The 27,463-nt window shown below is 46.5% G+C and overlaps 1 protein-coding gene across 5 annotated transcripts in view; it reads left to right on the forward strand.

Annotated features, from left to right (window-relative positions):
* tnip1 (TNFAIP3 interacting protein 1) overlaps window positions 1-27,463 on the forward strand; it is a 146,053-nt gene that overhangs the window by 28,223 nt on the left and 90,367 nt on the right. For 3 of the 5 annotated variants that reach the window (XM_087995110.1, XM_087995107.1, XM_087995111.1), the window contains exon 2: window positions 26,375-26,582. In XM_087995110.1, the coding sequence (XP_087851236.1) occupies window positions 26,414-26,582 (169 nt within the window). In that variant the 5' untranslated portion in view covers window positions 26,375-26,413. The other 2 variants (XM_087995108.1, XM_087995109.1) reach the window with 2 other exon arrangements.

Below are 27,463 nucleotides of genomic sequence, written 5' to 3' on the forward strand. Positions count from 1 at the left end.
GTTTGGTTTAAAAGGAAAATTGGTGGTTCCAGCCTACTCCAACCACAAGTTGCAAATGTTAGCTCCGCAAATCATCCCCGCCATGATGTAAACCCAAAGCAATATTGGCAGCCAGCCTATTGTGACTGAGCTCATCTGTTAGTCCACAGCTCTTGCTCTTTCTGTAACCCTGTAAATGTCAGACTGTCATAGTCATACCACACGGAAATAGACCCTTTTGTTTTAACTCGTCCACACTGACCAAGTGTACCAAACTGAACTAGTCGCACTTGCCTGCATTCGGCCTATATCCCTTTTACACCTTTTTTATTCATGTACCTGTCCAAATGTCTTCTAGATTCTTTACTCAGAATATGGTGGTTGAATGGAATGCACTGCCAGCAGTGATAGTAGAGTCAGAGACATTAGGGACGTTTCAGCGACTCTTCGATAGGCACATGGAAGTTAATACAATGAAGGGAATATTGGATAGATTGATCTTAAAGGAGGATAGAAGGCTGGCACAACATTGAGGGCCGAAGGGCATGTCCTGTGCTGTACTGTTCTATGTAAACATTGTAACCGTACTTGCATCTACCACTCCCTCCAGCAGTTCATTCCAGATCCCCTTTTAAATTTTTCTCTCTCTCCCCAAAAAAATACGCCCCTTTGTTTTGGACATCCTCCCACCCCAGGGAAAAGGCCTTGGCTAATCACCCCATTCATGTCCCTCATGATTTCATAAAGTTCTATAAGATTACCCCTCTGCCTTCTACATTGCAGGGAAAAAAAACCTTTATATATAAACCCTCCAGTTCCAGCAAAATTCCTGTAAATGTTTTCAAACCCCACTCCAATTTAATAATATCTTTCCTAATGAAAGATAACAGTATTTATTGAACTCCCTTTTAAATGTTATTGTTGACTCTGCTTCCACTGTGCTTTCAGGCAGTGTGTTCCCAGATCACAACGAATTGCTGAATCTAATGAAAATTCTTATCTCCACTGTGATACTATTGCTCACAAACAAATGTGACTCCTCTTGTTTCTAACCCAGCTGCTGCTGGAGCAGCTCCTCTTCATAAAACTCTTTTTAGAGTTGTTTTTAGTTGAACCCATGCTCCCACTATGCAGGAATTCTGCCCCCCCCCCCCGCCCCTTCAATGCTGCCATCCTCACTGGAACACTCTTCCATCACACCCTGTAGCCTCTGTATCAGTCCTCCAATGTAGGATAGGATTCCATCAGGATTGGCCTCCCAGGTGTGCTGCTGGCACCTTGGGAGAAACGATCCGTATTCTGTCGTTGTCTATCTAAGACCAGCTGCTCCCATTTACAGATTAGGTAAAAACGAGGCCTACAGATGCTGGAAACCACTGTCTAGATTAGAGTGGTTCTGGAAAAGCACAGCAGGTCAGGCAGCATCCGAGGAGCAGGAAAATCTCAGATTGTCAGGTTGGCGAGCATTGGGAGCCCACTGAATTGTGCAGAACTTCCAGCCCTGTGTATGTGTGAGAGAGAGACAGACAGACAGACAGAGTGGGGAGGAGAGGGAGACGGACCCAATCCAGATGGAGAGAATCAGTGCAGGGAGGGCAGAGCAACAGAAACCGGGAAGATAGAAAGGTCCCTCCCAGGGAGTCGAATCAGTCTTTGTTTACTCACTGCGCACCATTGCGGTTGAAATAATATTCTTTGATTTATACGCTATTTTCATCGTGTTTCAAAACAAGATGTTGGTGATGATAGAGATTCTCCTTTCCAGTAATATTTGAAAGTATTATGTGACCAAATGTCATAGAACCAAATCTCCAGGAATATGTCGAACCAGAGTTGGCAAACCTACATCTCGGTCTCCCTTAACTTACTGTTAAGGCCCTCACTCGAGCTCTCTCTCTTGATGTGTATCCTTCTCACTCCTCACTATCTACCCTTACTGGTTCACTATCAGACCATAGGCCGTTCAGCTCATTAGGTCTGCTCCCTTGTTTGATCATGGCTGATGTGTTTCCCAACCCCTTTCTCCTGCCTTCTCCCTGTAACCCTTGATCCCCTCAGTCATCAAGAACCTGTCTTAAAGACACTCAATGACTTGGCCTCCACAGCCCCCTGTGGCAATGAGTTTCACAGATTCCCCACCTTCTGGCCGAAGAAATTCCTCCTCCTCTCAGTTCTAAAGGGTCATCCTTTCACTCTGAGGCTGTGTCCGTGGTTCCTGGCCTCTCCGACTAGCAGAAACATCCTTCCCATGTCCACTCTACCCAGGTCTCTCTGTATTCTGCAAGTTTCAATGGGATTACCCCATATCTGTCTAGAACCCGCTCCGTTACCAGGTGCCCTTGCAAACCAAGGACTCTCTCCCTCCAGTTCTTTTTACTTAAAGCAGTTCACTCTGGATTGTGGGTATCTCTGACTGGGGCAATATTTATTGCCAATCCCTAATTGCCCTTCCCAGGGCAGTGATGAACTGTCTTTATCCACTGTGGTGTAGTTAAAGCTACTACCTCATACCAATTCCATCAACACCTTTTTCTTAAAAAAAAAGCTTCTGCTTTTCTGTATCACATTAATGAATGTGCACTCAGTCTTGTTCCTTGTGTTCCCACAGACGATGTCCCACTCTCTAGAATGTTCTCTCTGCCTCTTTCAAACTTTCAAAACCTCTTCTTAGAATCCCCACAGTGAGGAAACAGGCCATTCTGCCCAAAAAGACCACACTGACCCTCCGAAGAGTAACTACCCAGACCCACTCCCCTATCCTATTACTATACATTTACCCCTGACTAATGCACCTAACCTCCTGATGAAGGGCTTTTGCCCGAAATGTCGATTTCCCTGCTCCTCAAATGCTGCCTGACCTGCTGTGCTTTTCCAGCAACACTCTAATCTAGACTCTAATCTCCAGCATCTGCAGTACCCACATCTGCCTAAAGCACCTAACCTACACATCCCTGAATACTATGAGCAATTTAGTTTGGCCAATTCATCTAAACTGCACATTTATGGACTGTGGGAGGAAACTAATGCGCCCGGAGGCAACCCGCTCAGACTGAGAATGTGCAGACTCCATGCTGACAATCAGCCCGAGGCAGGAATCGAACCCGGGTCCCTGGCGCTGTGAGGCTGCAGTGCTAACCACTGCGCCACCGTGCCACTCTTATCAAAAGCCACGCACTCTGACACAGATTGGCCACTTCCCCAGTCTTGTTTCCTTAGCTTTATCATTCACACCTCCTAGGAATGCCTCAGGATATTTTGTATAGCCCAGTTATTATGCACAAGTAAGTTGTTTTTGTTGGACCTGAACTTGGGATCACGCACAAGATGGCAGTTTGTTTTGGAAAGCCTATGGTCTAGTTATCGGTGAGAAACCGCAACAGAAACTGGGCAGTTCTGGCAGCATTTGTTGGAAGAAATCGGAGTTAACGTTTCAGGGTGCAGTGACCCTCCTTCAGAACAGCTCGGAAAGTGCAGTATTTATGCTGAAGTCAAGGCTGGGGGAAGGGTGAAGGGCAGGTAAGTGGATACATGGAGATGGAGCCCAGAGACAGTGAGATGTGGGGGAAAAAAAGTAGGTAAAGAAGGAGATTGTGGATAGTAGGAGAATGTGAGGATTACAATTCCTGATGAAGGGTTCCTCGGATGCTGTCTGACTGGTGTGCTTTTCCAGCACCACACTCTTCCATTGTGGATAGGAAGCAGCGACAGGAGAAAAACTGAATAAGTGATGATAAAGGCTGAGAGTAGGGTGGGTAAGCTGCGCCATATTATGTGATAATAGGCCTGGGGACTGGGTGAGATCGGGAGACCTTTCTAAAAGCAATCTGCATTGAGCTGGACTGGGTGTGGGGGTGGGTTAAAAAAATATTGAAGGATGGAATCGGGCTGTAATGTTATTGAACTTCTATGCTGAGTCTGAGAGGCTGCAGGATTCCCAGGTGGAAAATTAGATGTTGTTGTGTGAGTCTGTGCTCAGGCTGGAACACTGCAGCAGGCCGCAGAGTTGTTGCCATGGCAACACTGTTGAAATGGCAGGCTGCTGAAAACTCGGTCATTTTTACAGACAAATCCAGCATCTCCTTTCCCACTTGGAGACCCTGCGGCCTCTGCATCGAGTTCAATAACTTTAGAATCTGATTCCATCCTTCCATTCTTTCTGATTTTGATTTATTTTCACTTGTATCGAGGCACAGTGAAAAGCTTTGTCTTGCGAGCAATACAGGCAGATCACAGAGTTAAGTAGCACAGACAAGTAATAGATAAACAGCAGCAAAAACAAAAACACAGGTACAGGTGAATGTTAAGATTTTGAGAGTCCATTCAGTATTCTAACCACAGTTGGGTAGAAACTGTTTTGAAACTGGCTGGTGCGTGTGTTCAGGCTTCTGTACCTTCTCCCTGATGGTAGAGGTTGTAGAAAAACATTGCCAGAGTGGGATGGGTTTTTGAGAATGCTGGTGGCCTTTCCTTGACAGCGGGCCTGGTAGATGGATTCTGTAGATGCGAGGTTGGCCTTTGCGATTGTCGGGGTCGAGTTCACCACTCTCTGTAACCGTCTCCGATCTTTAATTATGCAATTGCCATACCAGGTAGTGATACATCCAGATAAAATAAAAAACTTAGAGGTATACAGGTCACATTACACAGGGCATGCCCTAGGCAAGATCAATGTTAACAAGGTCAGCGTTATTCAAGGTTAGAGTCCATTCATCATCTAATAACGGCTGGGAAGAAGCTATTCCTGAACCTGTTGGTGTGTGTGTGTTCAGGCTCCTGTATCTCGTCCGATGGAAGAGGTTGTAGGAGAGCATTAGTGGAGTATAATGGGTCTTTGATGATGGCAGCCTTTCTGCAGCAGCGAGCGGTGTAAATGGAGTCCCATGCCCAGTCCTGTCATGACATGGGTTGCTTTTAGCAAAGTCATCCATTTTCATCTATTCCCAGGCTCATTATAGCATAATATGGGTTGCATTCAGTACAGCTCACCCATTTTCTCCTACTCTAAGCCCTTTATTATCACTTATTCAATTTCTGTTCTGCCCTGATCTGCTAGAATAATCTCCTTGTACACCTATCCCCTTTCCCCATCTTCACCCAACCTCCGTCCCCTAATCTCATCTGCAGCATAAATACCATGTTTTCTGAACTACTGTCAGTTCTGAGCAAGGGATACCAGACTCGAAACATTAACTCTTGTTTTCTTCCCATTGCGGAGTTTCTCCACCAATTTCTGTTTTTGTTTCGAAGCTCCAGCATCCAGTTCTTTATCAGTTTAATTTTATCACTTAGAAATGTTAGTTTTTTTTAAAAAGGTGTGAGAATCTTACACACAGGCATGGATTCCTCTTGAGCTGCTAGGTGAAAGGGCAGAGTGTATGGCTGTACCAAGCTGAGAGAATAAGGGAGATCAGAGAAACCAGAAAGTCAATCAGTTCATCTTTTCCTTGTTCGCTCTTCGAAACCACCTTTGTCGCTTTTATATCTCTGTAGATCTGTAACTTCCTCACACTCTCGAGTGCCTGTCCACCTTTTGTAAAATGTCGTAATCCTCCATCTTGTCAGGTAGAAAGTTCCAGATCTTGACAGTTCTCTGAGCAGAAAACAAAATCTCGCCATACCTTTCTCGCTCTCTCACTCACTGGCAGGAATGCCTTATTTTTCTCTCCCTCAGTTGTACCTACTTCTCACAATCACTCAATCCTCCATTAACTTCTCTCTTTTTCAAGGAGAGCGGTGTTGATTTTTCCAATCTCTCTCTCTCCACGACTGAAGTTCTTCAATATCTTGTTCCTGTGTCCTGTCAACATTAAGATGTGTGACTGCTGAAATCTTTCTGTTGATCCACACATTTCAACATTGGGCAGTTTGTGAGGCAAGGAATAATAATGTAATCATTTTTAGAAGCGCTGAATTACCCAACCTCAGTTTCAGTTTAAAACCTGACATAATTATAAACTGAAAGTGCAGATTACTCAATCCCCATCTCCTTGTATGATGTATACCTCATTGACAGAAACAAAACAAAGCACTTAGAGTCATTGAGATGCACAGGTATGGAAACAGACCCTTCTGCCCAACCCGTCCATGCTGACCAGATATCCCAACCCAATCTAGTCCCACCTGCCAGCACCCGGCCCATATCCCTCCAAACCCTTCCTATTCATATACCCATCCAAATGCCTCTTAAATGTTGCAATTGTACCAGCCTCCACCACATCCTCTGGCAGCTCATTCCATACCCGTACCACCCTCTATGTGGAAAAAGTTGCCTCATAGGTCTCTTTTATATCTTTCCCCTCTCAACCTATGCCCGCTAGCTCTGGATTCCCCGACCCAGGGAAAAGACTTTGCCTATTTACCCTATCCATGCCCCTCATAATTTTGTAAACCTCTAAGGTCACCCCTCAGCCTCCAACGCTCCAGGGAAAACAGCTCTAGCCTGTTCAGCCTCTCCCTATAGCTCAAATCTTCCAACCCTGGCAACATCCTTATAAATCTTTTCTGAACCCTTTCAAGTTTCACAACATCTTTCCGATAGGAAAAAGACCAGAATTGCATGCAATATTCCAACAGTGGCCTAACCAATGTCCTGTACAGCCGCAACATGACCTCCTAACTCCTGTACTCAATACTCTGACCGATAAATGAAAGCATACCAAACGCCTTCACTATCCTATCTACATGCGACTCCACTTTCAAGGAGCTATGAACCTGCACTCCAAGGTCTCTTTGTTCAGCAACACTCCCTAGGACCTTACCATGAAGTGTATAAGTCCTGCTAAGATTTGCTTTCCCAAAATGCAGCACCTCGCATTTATCTGAATTAAACTCCATCTGCCACTTCTCAGCCCATTGGCCCATCTGGTCCAGATCCTGTTGTAATCTGAGGTAACCCTCTTTGCTGTCCACTACACCTCCAATTTTGGTGTCATCTGCAAACTTACTAACTGTACCTCTTATGCTTGCATCCAAATCATTTATGTAAATGACAAAAAGTAGAGGGCCCAGCACCGATCCTTGAATCTAGTACATGCTCCCTCATGGCCAGGCTAGTTCTCCATTTGATTAGAGTCATAATCGGAACCAGCTGGTTTATTTGAAATCACAAGCTTTTGCAGCCTTGCTCCTCCTTCAGGTGAAATTAGAGATGTACAGCACAGAAACAGACCCTTCGGTCCAACATATCCATGCTGACCAGATATCCTAACCTAATCTAGTCCCATTTGCCAGTATTTGGTCCATATCCCTCCAAACCCTTCCTATTCATATACCCATCCAGATGCCTTTTAAATGTTGTAATTGTACCAGCCTCCACCACTTCCTCTGGCAGCTCATTCCATACATGCACCATCCTCTGTGTGAAAAGGTTGATCCTTAGGTCCCTCTTAAATCTCTGCGCTCTCACCTTAAACTTACGCCCTTAAGGTTTGGACTTTGGACCCTCCCTCCTCCAGGGGAAAGACCTTGTCTACTCACCCTATCCATGCCCCTCATGATTTTATAAACCTCTATCAGGTCACCCCTCAGCCTCTGACACACCAGGGAAAACAGCCCCAGCTTATTCAGCCTCTCCCTGTGGCTCAAACCCTCCAACCCTGGCAACATCCTTGTAAATCTTTTCTGCACCCTTTCAAGTTTAACAACATCTTTCCAATAACAGGGAGACCAGAATTGAACACAGTATTCCAAAAGTGATCTAACCAATATCCTGTTCAGCTGCAACATGACCTCCCAACTCCTATACTTAATGCACTGACTAATAACGGCAAGCATACCAAATGCTTTGTTCACTGCCATGTGCAGCCAATTTGCACACAGACAGCTCCCACAGACAGCCCTGAAAATAACAAGCAGATCACCTGTCTTTGGTGATGGTTGGGGGTAGATTGGACGTGTATGTTTGTGAAGAGAAGCAAGGAAATTTCACCACAACAGTGGGACCTTGTATGTCCACCTACGTGGACATGGGTCTGTGTGCTGTCAACCTGTTGGTACCTTAGGCACTGCTGCACTCCCTCAGTGTCCACCTGGGTCATTTGCTGGGTACGACTCCATCCTGCGACCCCCTGAGATTCTTGTAGCTGCAAGAGAATCCCTGTTTCTCAAAGCCAGCTCTCATTAGTGTAGAGAGATGAAGAATCTATAAATAAACCAGTCAGCTATTGTTAGTTTATGGGACATTCCGGTGATTAAACTGGACTAATGCTAATGCTCATTCGGAAAAGCACTGGCTGACCACAGTTGCCAGGGTTCCTTTGCTGCACATGAGGGTGTATTTTACGGGTGTTTCTCATCACCACCCCACCCTGCATTGTTCACTTGTCAGCCAACAGTTGGAAGAGTCAAAAAGTGTGGTGCTGGAAAAGCACAGCAGGTCAGGCAGCATTTGACTGCAGGCAGCAGGAGAGTCGACGTTTCGAGCATAAGCTCTTCATCAGGAGAGTGCTGCCTGACCGGCTGTGCTTTTCCAGCACACTTTTCAATTCTGATCCCCAGCATCTGCAGTCCTCACCTACTCCTAAACAGTTGGAAGAGACAAGTCAGAAACTGAGTGAGCGTTCTTTCCTCCCACTGCCTGCCTGTCTGTCTTGCTAAGGATTTGAATCATTCTGAAAACCTTTCAGAAACATTCCTGGATGTTTGAGGGTAGTTTCTGCCCCGCTATCCCCTTGTGCGACATTGCATTATTGACATTGCACAGCCCCCTTCCATTTTGCTCTCCTTCCTGCTCCCCAAGGTTGCTAGATGGAGACGTGAGTGGAAATGAGTGAGTCGTGTCTAGAGAGAGAGAGAGAGAGAGAGAGCAGAGAGTGAGGAGATAAGTTAATAAGAGTAATTATTGTCATTATAAGTAACAGGTATCCTCTTTGGGCAAGGAAAATGGAAATGGGAGGTATTTATTGAACAGTGAGAGACTGGAAATGTTTAATGTCGAAAGGGACCTGGGTGTCCTTGTTCGTAAGTCCCTGAAAGTTAACATGCAGGTGCAAATTTGAAAGGCAAATGATTTGATGGTCTTTATCACAAGAGGATTTGAGTACGGGAGCAGAGAACATTAGCTTTAGTCATATAGAATTGTTGTGAGCACACCTGGAGACTTGTGTATATTTTTGGTTTCCTTGTGTTCTGGTTGCCGCATTATAGGAAGGATGTGGAAGCTTTGGAAAGGATTCCGAGGAGATTTACTAGGATGTTGCCTGGTATGGAGGGAAGGTCTTGCGAAGAAAGGCTGAGGGACTTAAGACTGTTTTCATTAGAGAGAAGAAGGTTGAGAGGTGACTGAATTGAGACTATAGGATAATCAGAGGGTGAGATAGGGTGGACAGTGAGAGCCTTTATCCTTGGATGGTGATGGCTAGCACGAGGGGACATAGATTTAAATTGAGGGGTGATGGATATAGGACAGATGTCTGAGGTAGCTTCTTTACTCAGAGAGTAGTAGGGGCGTGGAATACACTGCCTGCAACAGTAGTAGACTCACCATCAGGGGGAGTGACCCCAGACCCACAGCAATGTGGCTGATGCTTAACTGCCCTCTGGGCAATTAGGGATTAGCAATAAATGCTGGCCTGGTCAGCAATGGCCTCATTCCAAGAATGAATTTTAAAAAAGTGAAAGAGAAGGATGCAGGGAGAGAGCAGAAAAATTACATTGAGGTGGACATTGAGTCATGCTCTCATTGAATGATAGAAGAGGCTTAAGGGGCTGAATGGCTTACTCCTGCTCTCATTTCCTGAGTAAGTTGGAAGATAATGTTTAGGTCTGTTAAGTTCTTCACCGCCAAGGCATTTTTAATATAAAGGTTACAGGTTGGGAAGAAACTCAGCACCTTATTACATGGTTTTTCTGTGGCAGTGATTTTGTTCTTGCTAACTACATTTTTGTTTTGGGTGGTATTCATCAGGAACACTTTCAGAGTGCGAACTGAGGGTAGGATTTGCGATCGCTATTCATTTTAGTTACTTAATAAAGATCGTTTTGTTACCTTAAAAAAAAAATCTCTGGATATTGGGCAAGCAGTGATATGGGGAAAGTTGTTTTATCAGCTGGAATCGGGCACCTGAATTCTGCCCCCTCACAGGTTTCAGTTTCGTTTCATGGGAGTTGGGCCTTGTTCCAAGAACATTGAAGCAGGTAATGGGTTTTGTGTCTGTTTGGCAAACGTTGCAGCTTTGTGGTAGTAATTCAGACAACGCATCACTGAGCTGTCACTAAACCCCTCTGATGTTCTTCAAGAGCAGCCAGGAGGCCATTTGGCCCATCAAGCCAGCTACCTCCCCATTCAGTGAGGTCGTGGCTAATCTGGGGATCATTGCCTCAGCTTCAGTATCCTGGCTGTTCCCCATAAGCTGAATTCCCTGTCCTCAACTCTTGTTTCAACGGAAGACGTCAACTTCTCAAAACTTACTAGGAAGAGGTCAACCATTTTAAGACTGAGCAATGTCTTTTTTTCAGGAGGTCTTGGGAGAGAATTGGGATTGGTCAATCTTTGCAATGTTTTACCTCAGTGAGCAGTGAATATATTTAATGGTGACCTTTAGATCGACCTAAGGGAGTTCGGGATTATATTTGGAGATAGAGGTGGGGGGGGCACAGTAAAAGGGAATTAAGGCCCCAGTCAGATCAATCATGACCTAGTGCAGGTAAATAGGGTTACTGTAGTTTGGTTAGCATGACCACGGTTGGCCAAAGGGCCTGTTTCTGTGCTGTGTATCCCTATAATCTTGTTGAATGGTGAGCAGGCTTGTGGGGTGAGCAGGCTTCTGTGACTGATGTAAAACTGGAACAGACTGTGTGTGTGTGTGTGTCTCTGCGGTTTGTTTCTGCTCCTTTTAGAACAGCCGCCACCAATGGGGTGGGGGAGCAGGGGGGTGTTGAACTTTCGGTTCAATTTGCTGAACCTCTGAGTTTTAAGTCCCACCTTCTATTCCAAACCTGCTCCCGAGGCAAGCTACATAGCTCACATTTCTCAGCTCGGCGTAGGGGCTTTCCAGCAGTACAGGAAGTTCCTGCCTTTAATGCTGAAGTCCATCATAAACCACTGCTGTGCACATTTTAATTCTTTCACGAGATGTTGATATCAGTCTGTCTGTACCTGTTAACCTTCCTTAATTCCCCTCTAAGGTATTTCAACCACAAGTGCACTCCAGTGCTGTGAAGGAGGGAATTCCAAGATTTTGACCCAGCGACAGTGAAGGAATGGCGATATATTTCCAAGTCAGGATAGTGAGTGTCTTGGAGGGGAACTGGCAGAGGGTGGTGTTGGTCTTTGGTTGGTTGTAAAACTCATTGGTTTGGAAGGTGCTGTTGAAGAAGCTTTAGTGAGGTGCTGCAGTGCCTCTTGTAGCTGGTAGACGCTTTGCGTTGGTGCTGGAGGCAGTGAGTATTCAAAGTGGTGGATGAGGTGCTCATCAAGCAGGCTACTTTGTGCTGGATGGTGTCCAGTTTCCTGAGTGTTGTTAGAGCTGCACCTATCCAATTGGGTGACAGTATTCCCTCATACTCCTGACTTGTGCCTTTGTAGATGGTGGACAGGGATTGGAGAGTCAGGAGATTAGTTACTTGCTGCAGAATTCTCAGGTCCTGATCTGCTCTGGAACCATTGTATTTGTGGTTGGTTCAGTTCAGTTTCAATAATGACCCTCAAGTTGTAGATAGAGAAGCATTTAGCAATGGTCATTATAGGGCAAACAGAATTAGTTAGATTCTGTCTTGATGGAGATGGTCATTGCCTGGCAAATACCATTTGCCACTTATCAGCCCAAGCCTGGATATTGTTCAAGTCTTGTTGCAAATGGACACGGACTGCTTCAGTATCTGAGGAGCAGTGAATGGTGCTGAACATTGTGCAATCATCATTGACCATCCCCACTTCTGACCTTAAGATGGAGGGAGGGTCATTGATGAAGCAGCTGAAGATGGTTGGGCCGAGGACACTACCCTGAGGAACTCCTGCAGAGATGTCCCAGAGCTGAGGTGACTGACCTCCAGCAACCATAACCACCTTACTGTGTGTCCAGTATGACTCCAACCAGCAGGGAGTTTGCCCGATACTCATTGATTCCAGTTTTGCTGGGGCTCCTTGCTGTTACACTCAGTCGAATGCAGCCTTGATGTCCAAGGGTGTCACTCTCCCCTCCCCTCTGGAATTCAGCTCTTTTGTCCATGTTTGAACCAAGGCTGGAATGAGGTCAGGGGCTGAGTGGCCCTGGCAGAACCCAAACTGGGGGTCACTGAGCAGGTTATTGCTGAGCAGGTGCTGCTTGATTCTATCACTTTACTGATGATTGGAAGTTAGCTGATGGGATGGTAATTGGTTGGATCGGATTGTCCCTGCTTTTTTTTATGTGCAGGACATACCTGGGCAAGTTCCCACATTGTTGGGTAGATGCCAGTGTTGGAACTGTACTGGAAGAGCTCCACTAGGAGTGCAGCAAGTTCAGGAGTGCAGGCACTATTGTTGGAATGTTGTCAGGGTGCATAGCCTTTGGTATCCAGTGTCTCCAACCGTCTCTTGAAATCGCATGGAGTGAATTAAATTGGCTGAGGACTGGAATTTGTAATGCTGGAGGAGGCTGAGATCATCAACTCTACACCTGCCTGAAGATTGCTGCAAATGCTTCAGCCTTGTCTTTTGCACTGATGTGCTGGGCACCTCTGCCATTGAGGATGGAAATATTTGTGAAGCCTCCTCCAATGAGTTGTTTAGTTTTTCACCACCGTTCACAACTGGATGTGGCAGGACTAAAGAACTTAGAGCTGATCGTTTTGAGATAGCTTAGCTCTGTCTATCACTTGCTGTTTGGTACACAAGTAGTCCTGTTTGGTGGCCTCACCAGGTTGACACCACCTCTTCAGCTATGCCTGATGCTGTTCCTGGCATGGCCTCCTGCCTTCTCCATTGAACCAGGGCTGATCTCCAGGTGGAGGGGAGGGGGGGGGGGGACTAGTGGATGTTCCATGCTGGGGTTGCTAAAATCTGTGCTGAATCTATCCCATTTAGCACGGTAATACCGCACCACATGGAGAGTATCCTCAATGTGAAGGCAGGATGTTATATTCACAAGGATTGTTACGATTTAAAGGTCAAAGAACAGTATAGCACAGGAACAGACCCTTCGGCCCACCAAGCCTGCACTGACCCATGATGCCTTTCAACCCTGACCCTATCACAATTGCAGTCCCTATCCCTCTGTTCCCTGCCTGTTCATGTATCTATCAAGATGACTCTTAACCACCTCATCTGGCAGCACATTCCAGGCATGTACCACTCTCTTTTATTTTAGAATGGTCACCTCTCACATTTCCATTGTACCTTCCCTCTTTTACCTTAAATCTACATCACCAAGTAAATGACGTTTCTATTCTGGGAGGAAAAACTCAGACTATTCATTCTGTCCGTGCCTCTCATCATTTTGTAAACTTCTGTTGGGTCAACCCTGAGCCCCCAATGTTCAAGTGAAAATAAACCAAGTTTGTCCGATCTCTCCTCGTAGCTAATATCCTCCAAACCAGGCAGCATCCTGGTAAGCTGTTTCCACACCCCCTCCAAAGCCTCCACATCCTTATGGTAGTGTGGTGACCAGAACTGTACACAATATTCCAAATGTGGCTGAACTAAAATTCTATATAGCTGTGACATGACTTGCCAATTTTTGCACTCTATGCCCCAACTGATGAAGGCAAGCCTGCCATATGCCTTCTTTACCACGTTATCCATTCGTGTTGCACTTTTAGGGAATTGTGGGCCTGTACACCTGGATCCCTCGGCATGTTGATGCTCCTAAGGGTTCTGCCATGTACTGTATACTTCCCTTCTGTGTCAGATCTCCCGATATGCATCATCTTACATTTGTCTGGATTAAATTCCTTCTGCCATTTCTCTGCCCAAATCTTCAGTTTATCTATAACTCCTGTGTTCTCTAGCAATCCTCCTCACTATCCACGGCTCCCCCGATCTTTATGCCATTTGCAAACTTACTGATCAGACTTACAAATGTCCTCCGAATTGGTTTTTGTATATTACGAACAGCAGGGGTGCCAAGACTGATCCCTGTGGAACACCACTGCGCATCAATCTCCAGTCAGGAAAACACCCTCCACCCCTACACTCTGTCCTCTATGACTAAGCCAGTTCTGTATCCTTACCAGCACAGACTGGATCCCATACGATTCTGTCATGAGGGACCTTGTGAAAGGTCTTGCCAAAGTCCATATAGACAACATCCACTGCCCTGCCCTCATCTATCATCTTTGGCACTTCCTAAGAAAACTCTGAAACACGTTTGAGAGACATGACCTTCCCTGCACAAAGCCACACTGCCTATCACTAATAAGTCCTTGTTTTTCTCAAATGTGAGTAAACCCTATCCCTCTGAATCTTCTTCAGTAATTTCCTTACCTCTGACGTAAGGCTCACTGACTTGTAATTTCCCAGATTATCCGTGTGGTCCTTAAACAATGTTGGCTATTCTCCAGTCTTCTGGGACCTCTCCTGAGACTAACGAGGATACAAAGATTTCAGACAAAGCGTCTGCAATTTCCTCCCTCTCCTCCTTCAGCATTCTGGGATAGGATCCCCCATTGGGTTCTTGAGACTTGTTTACCTTAATGCTTTCAAAACACACAATACCACCTCCTCTTTGTTATATTGACATGTCTTAGAAAATCAACATGATCCTCCTGTGACTCACCATCCACCATGTCCTTCTTTGTGAATACAGATGCAAAGTGCTCATTAAGGACATTACCCACTTCCTCTTTCTGCACATGTAAGTTCTCTCCTTTGTCCTCGAGTGGATGTACCCTTTCCCAGCTACCCTCATGCTCCTTGTAAATGTGTAAAATATTTTGGGATTTCCCTTAATCTTGTTTGCCAAGGACATTTAATGGCCCATTTTAGCCCTCCTAACTCCTTGTTTGAATTATTTTTTGCTAACTTTCTACTCCTCTTCAGTTTCCCAAATCTTAGATTAGATTTAGGGTGTAGGTTTGCTCGCTGAGCTGTAGGTTTGATATCCAGACGTTTCATTACCTGGCTAGGTAACTTAGCCTGTCCCAGGATAGATGTGTTGTCCCAGTCGAAATGGTATTTTTTTTTCATCCGTGTGTAGGGCTACAAGGGAGAGAGGGTCGTGTCTTTTTGTGGCTAGCTGGTGTCCGTGTATCCTGGTGGCTAACTTTCTTCCTGTTTGTCCTACGTAGTGTTTGTGGCAGTCCTTGCATGGAATTTTATAGATGACATTGGTTTTGTCCATGGGTTGTACTGGGTCTTTTAAGTTTGTTAGTTTTTGTTTGAGAGTGTTGGTGGGTTTGTGTGCTACTTTGGGGCGGCACGGTGGCACAGTGGTTAGCACTGCTGCCTCACAGCGCCAGAGACCCGGGTTCAATTCCCGCCTCAGGCGACTGACTGTGTGGAGTTTGCACGTTCTCCCCATGTCTGCGTGGGTTTCCTCCGGGTACTCCGGTTTCCTCCCACAGTCCAAAGATGTGCAGGTTAGGTGAATTGGCCATGCTAAATTGCCCATAGTGGTAGGTAAGGGGTAAATGTAGGGGTATGGGTGGGTTGCGCTTCGGAGGGGCGGTGTGGACTTGTTGGGCCGAAGGGCCTGTTTCCACACTGTAATGTAATCTAATCTAATCTAATCTAGGATTCCGAGGGGTCTTAGTAGCCTAGGTGTCATTTCCAAAACGTCTTTGTATGGTAAGGTGGTTAGGGTTCTTGCCTAGATTCGATTCCCAACGGTGTGAAAACAGGCCCTTCAGCCCAACAAGTCAACACTGACCCTCTGAAGAGTAACCCGCCCAGACCCATTTCCCTGCACCTAACAGTATGGGCAATTGAGCATGGCCAATTCACCTAACCTGCACATCTTTGGACTGTGGGAGGAAACCCACACAGACACGGGGAGAATGTGCAAACTCCACATAGACAGTCGCTCGAGGCTGGAATCGAACCTGGGACCCTAGGGCTGTGAGGCACTGAGCCACCGTGCCGCCTAGATATGCCTCCTTTTTGACTAAGCTCACAATTTCTTATGAGACAGTGAGGACTGCAGATGCTGGAGATCAGAGTTGAGAGTGTGGTGCTGGAAAAGCACTGCAGATCAGGCAGCATCCGAGGAGCAGGAGAATCAACGTTTCGGGCCAGAGCCCTTCAGGAATCTCTCTTGCCATCCAAGTTTCCCAAATCGTGCTGTCCTTATCCTTCATTTTCACAGGAACATGCTGGTCCTGAACTCTAATCAACTGGCCTTTAAAAGATTCGCACATGTGGATTTACCCTCAAACCGCTGTCCCAATCTACATTTCCCAGTTTCTGCCTAATATTGTCCTAGTTAGCCCCCCCCCCCCGCCCCAGTTCAATACATTCACCTGAGGATTACTCTAATCCTTATCAATAAGTTACTTCAAATTTACAGAATTATGATCACTGTTCCAAAATGCTCCCCCACTGAAACTTTGATCACTTGCCTGGGCCCATTCCCCAATACCAGGCTAGTAGGGCCCCTACCCTTGTTGGACTATTTACATATTGTTTCAAAAATCCCTCCTGGATATATCGTAACAAATTCCATCCCATCCAAGCCTCTGACACTGAGGGAGTCCCAGTCAATATAGGGGATGTTAAATCACCCACAACACCAACCTTATTGTTTTCACATTTTTCCCGTCATCTGTCCACATACCTGTTCCTGTATCTCCCACTGGCTGTTGGGAGGCCTGTAGTCCAATCCCATCAAAGTGATTGATTTCCAATTTCTGAGCTCTCCCTGTATGGCCTTGTTGGATGAGCCCTCCCTCAGTACAGCTGTGGTGTTCTCCCTAATCGGTAACACAACTCCCCCACCTCGTTTACATCCCTGTACATGTTGGTATTCCTCATCCAGAGTAGACTCTGTGCCCCTGCCGCCTTTTTCCAAGTCTTGCTCAGTATTGAGTGCTGCTTCAACAGTTAAGGTGAGGGAGGGAAAGTGGCAATGAACAGGAGGGCTCATTGCTCATGTTTGACCAGATGCCATGAGATGTCCTGGGGTCTGTAGTCGATGTGGAGTACTCCCCACCTCCCACCCCCTCCCTCCAGAGCATCTAACTCCTGATTGGATAACGCTGTCCAGCTACCTCCAGTGTCTTGATGGTAAGATAAGACACACCCAGGCATGGTGATGCTGGTGGGGATGGTGATGGTATTGGTAGTGATCGTGTTGGCTGGGATATTAGAGTTGCATTCCATGACCATAACCAAGACTCTGTTGGACTGTTGCCTGATGGGTCTGTTGGGTAGCTCTCAAATGGAATATAGAAACTAGGAGCAGGAGTAGCCATTCAGCCCTTCAAATCTGCTTCACCATTCAATTGGCTGATCCCCTAACTCATCACCCTGTTCCTGTTTTATCTTTCTACCCTTTTCTGTGGCAGAGGATTGCACAGGCACTGCACTCTCTGGGTGACGACACTTCTGCTCCTCTCTATCCTGAGCAGCCAACCCTGTATTCACAGGCTGTGACCTCCTGGTCCTAGACTGTCTGGGCCATCGGGAACATGCTTCCTGGGTTGACCCTGTCTAGTTCTGTTAGAATGTTATAGGTTTCTGAGATATCCCACATCCTTTTAAACCCCAGTGGATAGATTAGATTAGATTAGATTACATTACAGTGTGGAAACAGGCCCTTCGGCCCAACAAGTCCACACCGCCCCGCCGAAGCGTAACCCACCCATACCCCTACATTTACCCCTTACCTAACACTACGGGCAATTTAGCATGGCCAATTCACCTGACCTGCACATGTTTGGACTGTGGGAGGAAACCGGAGCACCCGGAGGAAACCCACGCAGACACGGGGAGAACGTGCAAACTCCACGTCAGTCGCCTGAGGCGGGAATTGAACCCGGGTCTCTGGCGCTGTGAGGCAGCAGTGCTAACCACCGTGCCACCCATGTGGTGCTAACTCTCAGATGTTGGTGAGGAATGATGCTGTCGGTTCTGATGCTCAGTTGATGCCAAGTTGCCTCCATGGAGAAGCTGTAGGAAGCTCTCAGTTCTTTACTGTGGTTCAGAGCAGTGACTGGGCGCCTGAGAGAATGTGAATCCAATGTGTGGCCACACTTTCTTGGTTTGGCCTTTCAAGGTCATTTGTGTGGTTGCTGAGAAACTTCAGGTCAGACCATGTGGCCTGTGGTTTGAACAAACTGTGGGAACAGAGCAAAGAAAGGATTCCCTTCACTGCACCAGATTAAGTAAATGGGTTCCAACTGGATTCTCCCCCTGGGCCGGTCAGATCAATGTGCCTTGACCGTGGTTGTGGATGGATCCCAAGTTCAGCTGGTCCTAGGGGAATGGACTGGACAGACAGAACAGCTTCTCAGACATCCAGCAGGAGGCAAATGACCCACCTTTGTCTGCAATAGAGTTACTTTCACAATGAGGAAGCGATGGCCCGAGTGGTATTATCACTGGACTGTTAACCCAGATAATGTTCTGGACACCCATATTCAGGTCCCACCACGGCAGATGGTGGACTTTGTCAAATTCAAAGATTAGATTAGATTCCCTACAGTGTGGAAACAGTCCCTTCAGCCCAACAAGTCCACACTGACTCCAAAGAGTGACCCACCCAGACTCATTTCCCTACATTTACCCCTGGCTAATGCGCCAAACACTATGGACAATTTAGCATGACCAATTCCCCTAACCTGCACATCTTTTGGAATGTGGGAGGAAGCCCATGTAGACACTGGGAGAATGTGCAAACTCCATACAGTCACCTGAGGCTGGAACCCTGGCGCTGTGGGGCTGCAGTGCTAAACACTGAGCCAACATGCCATCCTCCATTCTGAAATGAAGCATCTAATGATGACCATGAATCCATCATTGGGAAAACCCATCTGGTTCACTCATGCCCTTTTAGTGAAGGAAACTGACATCCTTACCTGGTCTGGCCTCCATGTGACTCCAGACCCACAGCAATGGGGTTGCCTCTTAACTGCTCAATAGGCAATTTGGGATTGACAATAAATGCTGGCCCAGCCAGTGATACAGTCATCCCAGGAGTGAATTTTTAAAAATTAGAAGCATCCAGCTAAAGAGTTTGGGAGGGGCGATGGCGTGGGGTGGGGGGAGGATGATGAGATAATGTTACATTGTGCGTGTGGGATTATTTGGATGGAAATGATGTATGGGAATATAGGGGGGAAGGCAGGAGATTTGCAGAAGGTGGTGAAACCACTGAGGCATGATGGGCCGAATAGCCTCATTCTGTGCTGGAACAGTTCTGTGATGTCCCCTGAGCACCAGGGGTCTTGGGGTTACTAATCCAGTGAAATTTCCACTCTCTACCGCCTTCCTCCTGTAGAACGATGGAACAGACTCGAGGATTGAAGGGTCTCATGCTCCCATTCCTCCTGCAGTTGGTCATGTGATTTGATCGATAGAATGTGATTGACCAATGGTAACACAGACAGATTATCTTTGCTTGATCACGGCTGAAGATCAGATCTACCCCGACTGATCCCCCAGACTCTGGATTAGTGGTGCTGGAAGAGCACAGCAGTTCAGGCAGCATCCAAGGAGCTTCGAAATCAACGTTTCGGGCAAAAGCCCTTCATACTGTCCTGTTACATTCCAGAGAGGGAGAGCTCAAAGCTGTGTTTGGTGGAGAGATCATGGTCCCTCACTTAGTGAATTTAGGAATAGGTGGAGGCCATTCAGCCCCTTGATCCTGTTCCATTACTCATGCAGTCATAGAGTCAGAGATGTATAGCATGGAAACAGACCCTTCGGTCCAACCCGGCCATGCCGACCAGATATCCCAACCCAATCTAGTCCCACCTGCCAGCACCAGGCCCATATCCCTCCAAACCCTTCCTATTCATATACCCATACAAGTGCCTTCTAAATGTTGCAATTGTACCAGCCTCCACCACATCCTCTGGCAGCTCATTCCATACACGTACCATTCTCTGCGTGGAAAAAGTTGCCCCTTAAATCTCTCTTATATCTTTCCCCTCTCATCCTAAACCTATGCCCTCTAGTTCTGGACTCCCTGTCCCCAGGGAAAAGACTTTGCCTATTTATCCTATCCATGCCCCTCATAATTTTGTAAACCTCTATTAGGTCACCTCTCAGCCTCTGACACTCCAGGGAAAACAGCCCCAGCCTGTTCAGCCTCTCCTTGTAGCTCAGATCCTCCAACCCTGGCAACATCCTTCTAAGTCTTTTCTGAACCCTTTCAAGTTTCACAACATCTTTCTGATAGGAAGGAGACCAGAATTGCATGCAATATTCCAACAGTGGTCTAACCAATGTCCTGTACAGCCCGCAACATGACCTCCCAACTCCTGTACTCAATACTCTGACCAATAAAGGAACGCATACCAAACGCCTTCTTCACTATCCTATCTACCTGTGACTCCACTTTCAAGGAGCTATGAACCTGCACTCCAAGGTCTCTTTGTTCAGCAACACTTCCTAGGACCTTACCATGAAGTGTATAAGTCCTGCTCAGATTTGCTTTCCCAAAATGCAGCACCTCGCATTTATCTGAATTAAACTCCATCTGCCACTTCTCAGCCCATTGGCCCATCTGGTCCAGATCCTGTTGTAATCTGAGGTAACCCTCTTCGCTGTCCACTACACCTCCAATTTTGGTGTCATCTGCAAACTTACTAACTGTACCTCTTATGCTTGCATCCAAATCATTTATGTAAATGACAAAAAGTAGAGGGCCCAGCACCGATCCTTGAATCTAGTACATGCTCCCTCATGGCCAGGCTAGTTCTCCACTGGTCACAGGCCTCCAGTCTGAAAAACAACCCTCCACCACTACCCTCTGTCTTCTTCCTTTGAGCCAGTTCTGTATCCAAATGGCTAGTTCTCCCTCTATTCCATGAGATCTAACCTTGCTAATCAGTCTCCCATGGGGAACCTTGTCGAACGCCTTACTGAAGTCCATATAGATCACATCTACTGCTCTGCCCTCATCAATCCTCTTTGTTGCTTCTTCAAAAAACTCAATCAAGTTTGTGAGACATGATTTCCCACGCACAAAGCCATGTTGACTATCCTTAATCAGTCCTTGCCTTTCTAAATACATGTACATCCTGTCCCTCAGGATTCCCTCCAACAACTTGCCCACCACCGAGGTCAGGCTCACTGGTCTATAGTTCCCTGGCTTGTCTTTACCGCCCTTCTTAAACAGTGGCACCACGTTTGCCAACCTCCAGTCTTCCTCACTTCACCTGTGACTATCGATGATACAAATATCTCAGCAAGAGGCCCAGCAATCACTTCTCTAGCTTCCCACAGAGGTCTCGGGTACACCTGATCAGGTCCTGGGGATTTATCCACTTTTAACCGTTTCAAGACATCCAGCACGTCCTCCTCTGTAATCTGGACATTTTGCAAGATGTCACCATCTATTTCCCTACAGTCTATATCTTCCATATCCTTTCCCACAGTAAATACTGATGCAAAATATTCATTTAGGATCTCCCCCATTTTCTGTGGCTCCAGACAAAGACCGCCTTGCTGATCTTTGAGGGGCCCTATTCTCTCCCTGGTTACTCTTTTGTCCTTAATATATTTGTAAAAACCCTTTGGATTCTCCTTAATTCTATTTGCCAAAGCTATCTCATGTCCCCTTTTTGCCCTCCTGATTTCCCTCTTAAGTATACTCCTACTTCCTTTACACTCTTCTAAGGATTCACTCGATCTATCCTGTCTATACCTGACATATGCTTCCTTCTATTTCTGAACCAAACCCTCAGTTTCTTTAGGAGAAAGTGAGGACTGCAGATGTTGGAGATCAGAGCTGAAAATGTGTTGCTGGAAAGGCGCAGCAGGTCAGGCAGCATCCAAGGAGCAGGAGAATCGACGTTTCGGGCATGAGCCCTTCTTCAGGTATCCTTGGATGCTGTCCGACCTGCTGCGCTTTTCCAGCAACACATTTCCACCTCAATTTCTTTAGTCATCCAGCATTCCCTATACCTACCAGCCTTCCCTTTCACCCTGACAGGAATATACTTTCTCTGGATTCTAGTTATCTCATTTCTGAAGGCTTCCCATTTTCCAACAGTCCCTTTACCTTTGAACATCTGCTCCCAATCAACTTTCGAATGTTCTTGCCTAATACCGTCAAAATTGGCCGTTCTCCAATTTAGAACTTCAATTTTTAGATCTGGTCTATCCTTTTCCATCACTATATTTTAAAACAAATAGAATTATAGTTGCTGGTCCCAGAGTGCTCCCCCACTGACACCTCAGTCACCTACCCTGCCTTATTTCCCAAGAGTAGGTCAAGTATGCACCTTCTCTTGTAGGTACATCCACATACTGAATCAGAAAATTGTCTTGTACACACTTAAGAAATTCCTCTCCATCTTAACCTTTAACAGTATGGCAGTCCCAGTCGATGTTTGGAAAGTTAAAATCCCCTACTATAACTACCCTCTTGATATTTCACTTAACCCTGTCTCCCACTTTGCCCGTAACCCAACAAAAGATAATCAACCATTATCTCATTAAATGGCAGTGCAGACACAGTGGGCTGAATGGCATTCCCCTGTTCCTATATCCCGAACGTCTTAGGATCTTATTGAATGAAGCCTTGTATCCAAGGTCACCAGCCATGGTGGGAATCCATGTCCTCAAAACATTACGTGAGTATCGAAATTAATAGTCTAGCGATTAGGCTTTTATTAGTGTAACTTGTACCTGGTTGTTATCATGCAATCAGCTACGTATTAGATTAGATTTATCTGCCCTCAAGACAGAAGCAGCTTCTCAGTAGGTGGTGGCAAACTACCCCAACTAGTTGGAAACGGTTTGTCTCCCAGAAAGGGTGCCACGGTGGCTCAGTGGTTAGCACTGCTGCCTCACAGCACGAGGGTCCCAGATTCGATTCCAGCCTTGGGACACTGTGCAAGTCCCACACAGACATCGGATGACCATGTGGAGTTTGCACATTCTCCCCATGTCTGCGTGGGTTTCTTCCAGGTGCTCCGGTTTCCTCCCACAGTCCAAAGATGTGCAGGTTTGGGTGGATTGGCCAAGCTAAATTGCCTGTAGTGTTCAGGGATGTGTTAGTTAAGTGCATTAGTCAGGGGTAAATATAGGATAATAGGGTAGGTGAATGCATCTGGGTGGGTTACTCTTCGGAGGGTCAGTGTGGACTTGTTGGGTCGAAGGGCCTGTTTCACACTGTCGGGATTGTATGAATTAAGAACTGACAATACACAGTGAGGTGAAGAAAATGACCGGTTTAAACCCCCCCCCCCCCCCCCCAGCTGAAGAGCTAGCACCAGTTTGACGGGCCAATGGCCTCCCTGGTGAGCAATGAGATTTCTGAATGTACACACACTTGAGCCCTGTCCTCAGCTGCTTTGGTGTGGGTGGTGACTCTGATGCCATTGACTCATGGGTTTCACTGACTGTAATGTTCTCTCGGTATTTGTACGGAGGTGCTGCGATGACTAGCCTGCGGGGCGAAGAAGCCAAAGTAGGAAGAAATTCTGACACAGAAACAGAAATTGCTGCAAAATCTCAGCAGGTCTGGCAGAGAGAAATCGGAGTTAATGTTTCGGGCCTGGTTCTCTTCCTCAGAACCTGGACCTGAAACGTTAACTCTGATTTCTCTTCAGAGATGCTGCCAGACTTGTTAAGCTTTTCCAGCAACTTCGTTTTTGTTTCTGATTCCCAGCACCTGCAGCTCTTTCTGTTTTGAGAAATGTTGACGGGCCCACCCAACATACTGTGCGTGTTAAACACATCGCCCACCGTCAGTGTGCACTGGGAATGCCAGCCTGGACAATGTGCTGGAGTTTGATGGTAGGACTTAGCGTCAATGCTGTGATGTGAGAGGGCAGTTTACTGCCGAGGCTGCTCAGATAAGGACTCGAGTAGCTCAGAACCAGAGTCACAGAGCATGCAAACAGACCCTTTGTTTGGAAATAACTCTCCCTGTTTTGCAGCCAAATATTACCGAATCCAATTATCTCCAGGAGTTGGGTCACCCTCTGATATCACTGGAAAAGTTATGCTTCAAACACATTTTTAAAAAAGAGTTCTAAAATGCACATCTCTGCCTCTGTATTCACAAGAGGCCATTCAGCCCAACTAAATCAGGGCAGTCATTAATACTCCAGAGTAGCGTCCTCATTAGCTTTGGGTTTACAATTGGCAGGGATAGCATTAAAGGAGGCCATTCAATCCTTGTGCTTGTACTATCTCATGAGCGGCACTTCCACTGCTCTTTACCAAAGCCCCATTTCACCCCCTTTCCCAACAGATAGACATTCACACCATCTCAAATTGGACTTATCCAGTTCCTTTTATTGTTTGAAAGTTACTATCTGTTTCTGCCACCCTTTTTTTTCAGACAATACATCATTTCAGACCATCTTCTGCCTTTTATATCCCCTGACCCCCACCCATTAGCTCCACTTTCCCTGTAAATGCATCAACACTGTTCACCACAACCACTCCCCATGATAGCAGCTTCCACAATGTCACATACAGATGTACAGCATGGAAACAGACCCTTCGGTCCAACTCGTCCATGCCAACCAGATATCCCAATCCAATCTAGTCCCATTTTGCCAGCACTTGGCCCATATCCCTCCAAACCCTTCCTATTCATATACCCATCCAGATGCCTTTTAATTGTTATTGTACCAGCCTCCACCACATCCTCTGGCAGCTCATTCCATACACGTACGACCCTCTGCATAAAAAAAGTTGCCACTTAGGTCCCTTTGATATCTTTCACCTCTCGCCATAAACCTGTGCCCACTTGTTTTGGACTCCCCTACCCTGGGGAAAAGATCTTGACTATGCACCCTCTCCATGCCCCTCATGATTTTATAAACCTCTATAAGGTCACCCCTCAGCCTCTGACGCTCCAGGGAAAACAGCCCCAGCCTGTTCAGCCTCTCCCTGTAGCTCAAATCTCCAACCCTGGCAACATCCTTGTAAATCTTCTCTGAATTCTTTCATGTTTCACAACATCTTTCTGATAGGAAGGAGACCAGAACTGAACACATTATCCCAAAAGTGGCCTAACCAACATCCAGTACAGCTGCAACATGACCTTCCGACTCCTGTACTCAATACTCTGACCAATAAAGGAAAGCATACCAAATGCCGCCTTCACTATCCTATCTACCTGTGACTCCACTTTCAAGGAGCTATGAACCTGCACTCCAAGGTCTCTTTGTTCAGCAACACTCTCTAGGACCTTACCATTAAATGTATAAGTCCTGCTAAGATTTGCTTTTCCAAAATGCAGCACCTTGCATTTATCTGAATTAAACTCTATCTGTCACTCATTAGTCCATTGGCCCATCTGATCAAGGTCCCATTGTACTCCGAGGTAACCTTCTTCGCTGACCGTTACACCTCCGATTTTGGTGTCATCTGCAAACTTACTAACTAAACCTCCCACGTTCACATCCAAAGCGTTGATGTAAACTCTAGGGAATGATGTTCACGCTGAATTCTGGGTTTCCTCGTGACCATCTCCTCCGAGTGGAAATTTATTGACAGCAAGTTATGTAATCTCATTTATATTATTGTTCAGAGGCTGATTCTGGGAACTCAAGCCAGACATTCCAAGTTCAGCTGCCTTTGCATTGACCCGGACATGAACCTGTGACACTTTCCCAGTCACTGGGCTGTGTCAGATATCTCTGACGTTGTAATAGCCTGTTAGTCAGTCTTTTAAATGATGCAGTGACCATCCATCAGGCTGCACTCGCCACCGTTAGGTTTGCCTTGTTCTGATTAATTCCTTCCCCTTCCCTTGAAACGGGTTATCAAATTGATCTAACTTTGAGGAACTTGTCAGTGTTGGGTCCCCAGTGGCTGCATCTCTTTTCTCTCCGCCCCCCCCCCCCCCCCCACATGCTGTTTTGGTCTCGGATGTCTGTGTCTAATCACTGGCCTCCTTCTCAAGTACAGCCCTGCAGAGTGTCAGTGCTTTAATGGAATTTAACCCCCTCAGTAAAGGGGACAGCAATATCCGCGGTAGGTTCCAAGACTCATAACCCAGAGAATCTGGAGTTTGAATCTGATCTAGCCATTCGAGAATTTCAACTCAGTCTTTTTTTTTTAAATGTCAAGTCGTCACTAGGCCCCTAACAGATGGGAGAGTGAGTATTTACTGAGATTTACTGCAACAGTGGCTGGCGTGGTATGACCTTTGTGTGATTTGAATAGAGTAGTGTGTGTGAGACAGTGGGCAGAGGTTGGATGGGGGTGTATGTCTGTCTGTCTGTGCATGTGTATGGATTAGGACAGTGAGATGGTCGTATTGCCAGCCCTCTGAAAAGTGTGAATGTTTGTAGAAATGAAATTTGTTTTGCACTGTGTTGAGTTGCTGACAGCGCTGTTTGATTCCAGTGAAGGGAAGGAGTTGAAGTGGATGAAGAGCAAAGACAGATGATGGATGGACAAGTCCCGTATCGTATCTATGACCCTGGTGGGAGCAGCCGTTTACGAATGAGTGATGTCAGCAGCGAGCCCGAGGTTATCGATTCCATTTCCTACCAGCAACTGGTGGAAGAAAACCAGGTGCTGAAGGAGAGGATGAAAGGCTTGAGGAGTTTAGGTAACAACTCTCTAGATAATTCCATTTGTTTTTTTGACAGTTTTATTGTACAACTTGAGCGACATCAAGACTCCAGTCAATTCTGGGCTGTTGAGGGCAAATTATACCCCACTGGGTGTGTGTGTGCTGGTGCAAGTGAGATGACACAGGGCACTGCCTCTGCAGTTGAATAGCTGGTTAGTACTGACGAACTGAGGGCCAGGGATAAATAATTCATGAACTCACTGTGTGCTGTCTCATGCTCACTCATTCGCACTCTTTCACACTCGCTCTCTCACACTTACTCTCGCTCTCTCTCACTTTTTCACACTCATGCGTGCTCTCACTCTGTCCTGTGCTTCCCCTGTTCTGTGCTCCCACTGTCTGTCCTGCCCCTCTAGCTTGCTCGTTCGCGTGTGTCTGTGACATACTCTGGTATGGGTTGAATGGCCTGGAGTGACACCTCCATTCTGTCTGCAGTTGATGGCCCCAGGTTCCCATTGGCCTGTCCTCTGAGCTCGGGGCCTTATTGTGGGTCTGACGTTTCTGCCCTCGGCATGCAACACTATCCCCATGTGGCTCAGTGTGAGCTCAAGGAGCAGGACGCCATATCTTTAACCTCAGCACAGCACTGCCTCTGGTCTCCACTCAAACTCTGTGTCCACACCCCCTGCCAAACTCTACTGTCTCCTTTCTCTTTGTCTGCTTTGTTTCCTTTTAATCAACAGAACTACATCCTTTTTCTTTCTCCCTGCCTGCCCCATCACCATTCCTCTAACTCTGGACCTCTAGAACGTCTGTCATGTGATAGCTCCTGCCTTCCACTGTATCCAGAGCCTTCCTCTGGGCTGCCCCACTCCCCACTTGCCAGGTGCCTATTACATCTCTAACTTTTCCCAGTC

The sequence above is a fragment of the Chiloscyllium plagiosum genome, unplaced genomic scaffold (genome assembly GCF_037043375.1).
Source record: "Chiloscyllium plagiosum isolate Xiang-an unplaced genomic scaffold, Cpla_swu_hap1 HiC_scaffold_16, whole genome shotgun sequence".
In the NCBI taxonomy this organism is placed as follows: Eukaryota; Metazoa; Chordata; class Chondrichthyes; order Orectolobiformes; family Hemiscylliidae; genus Chiloscyllium; species Chiloscyllium plagiosum.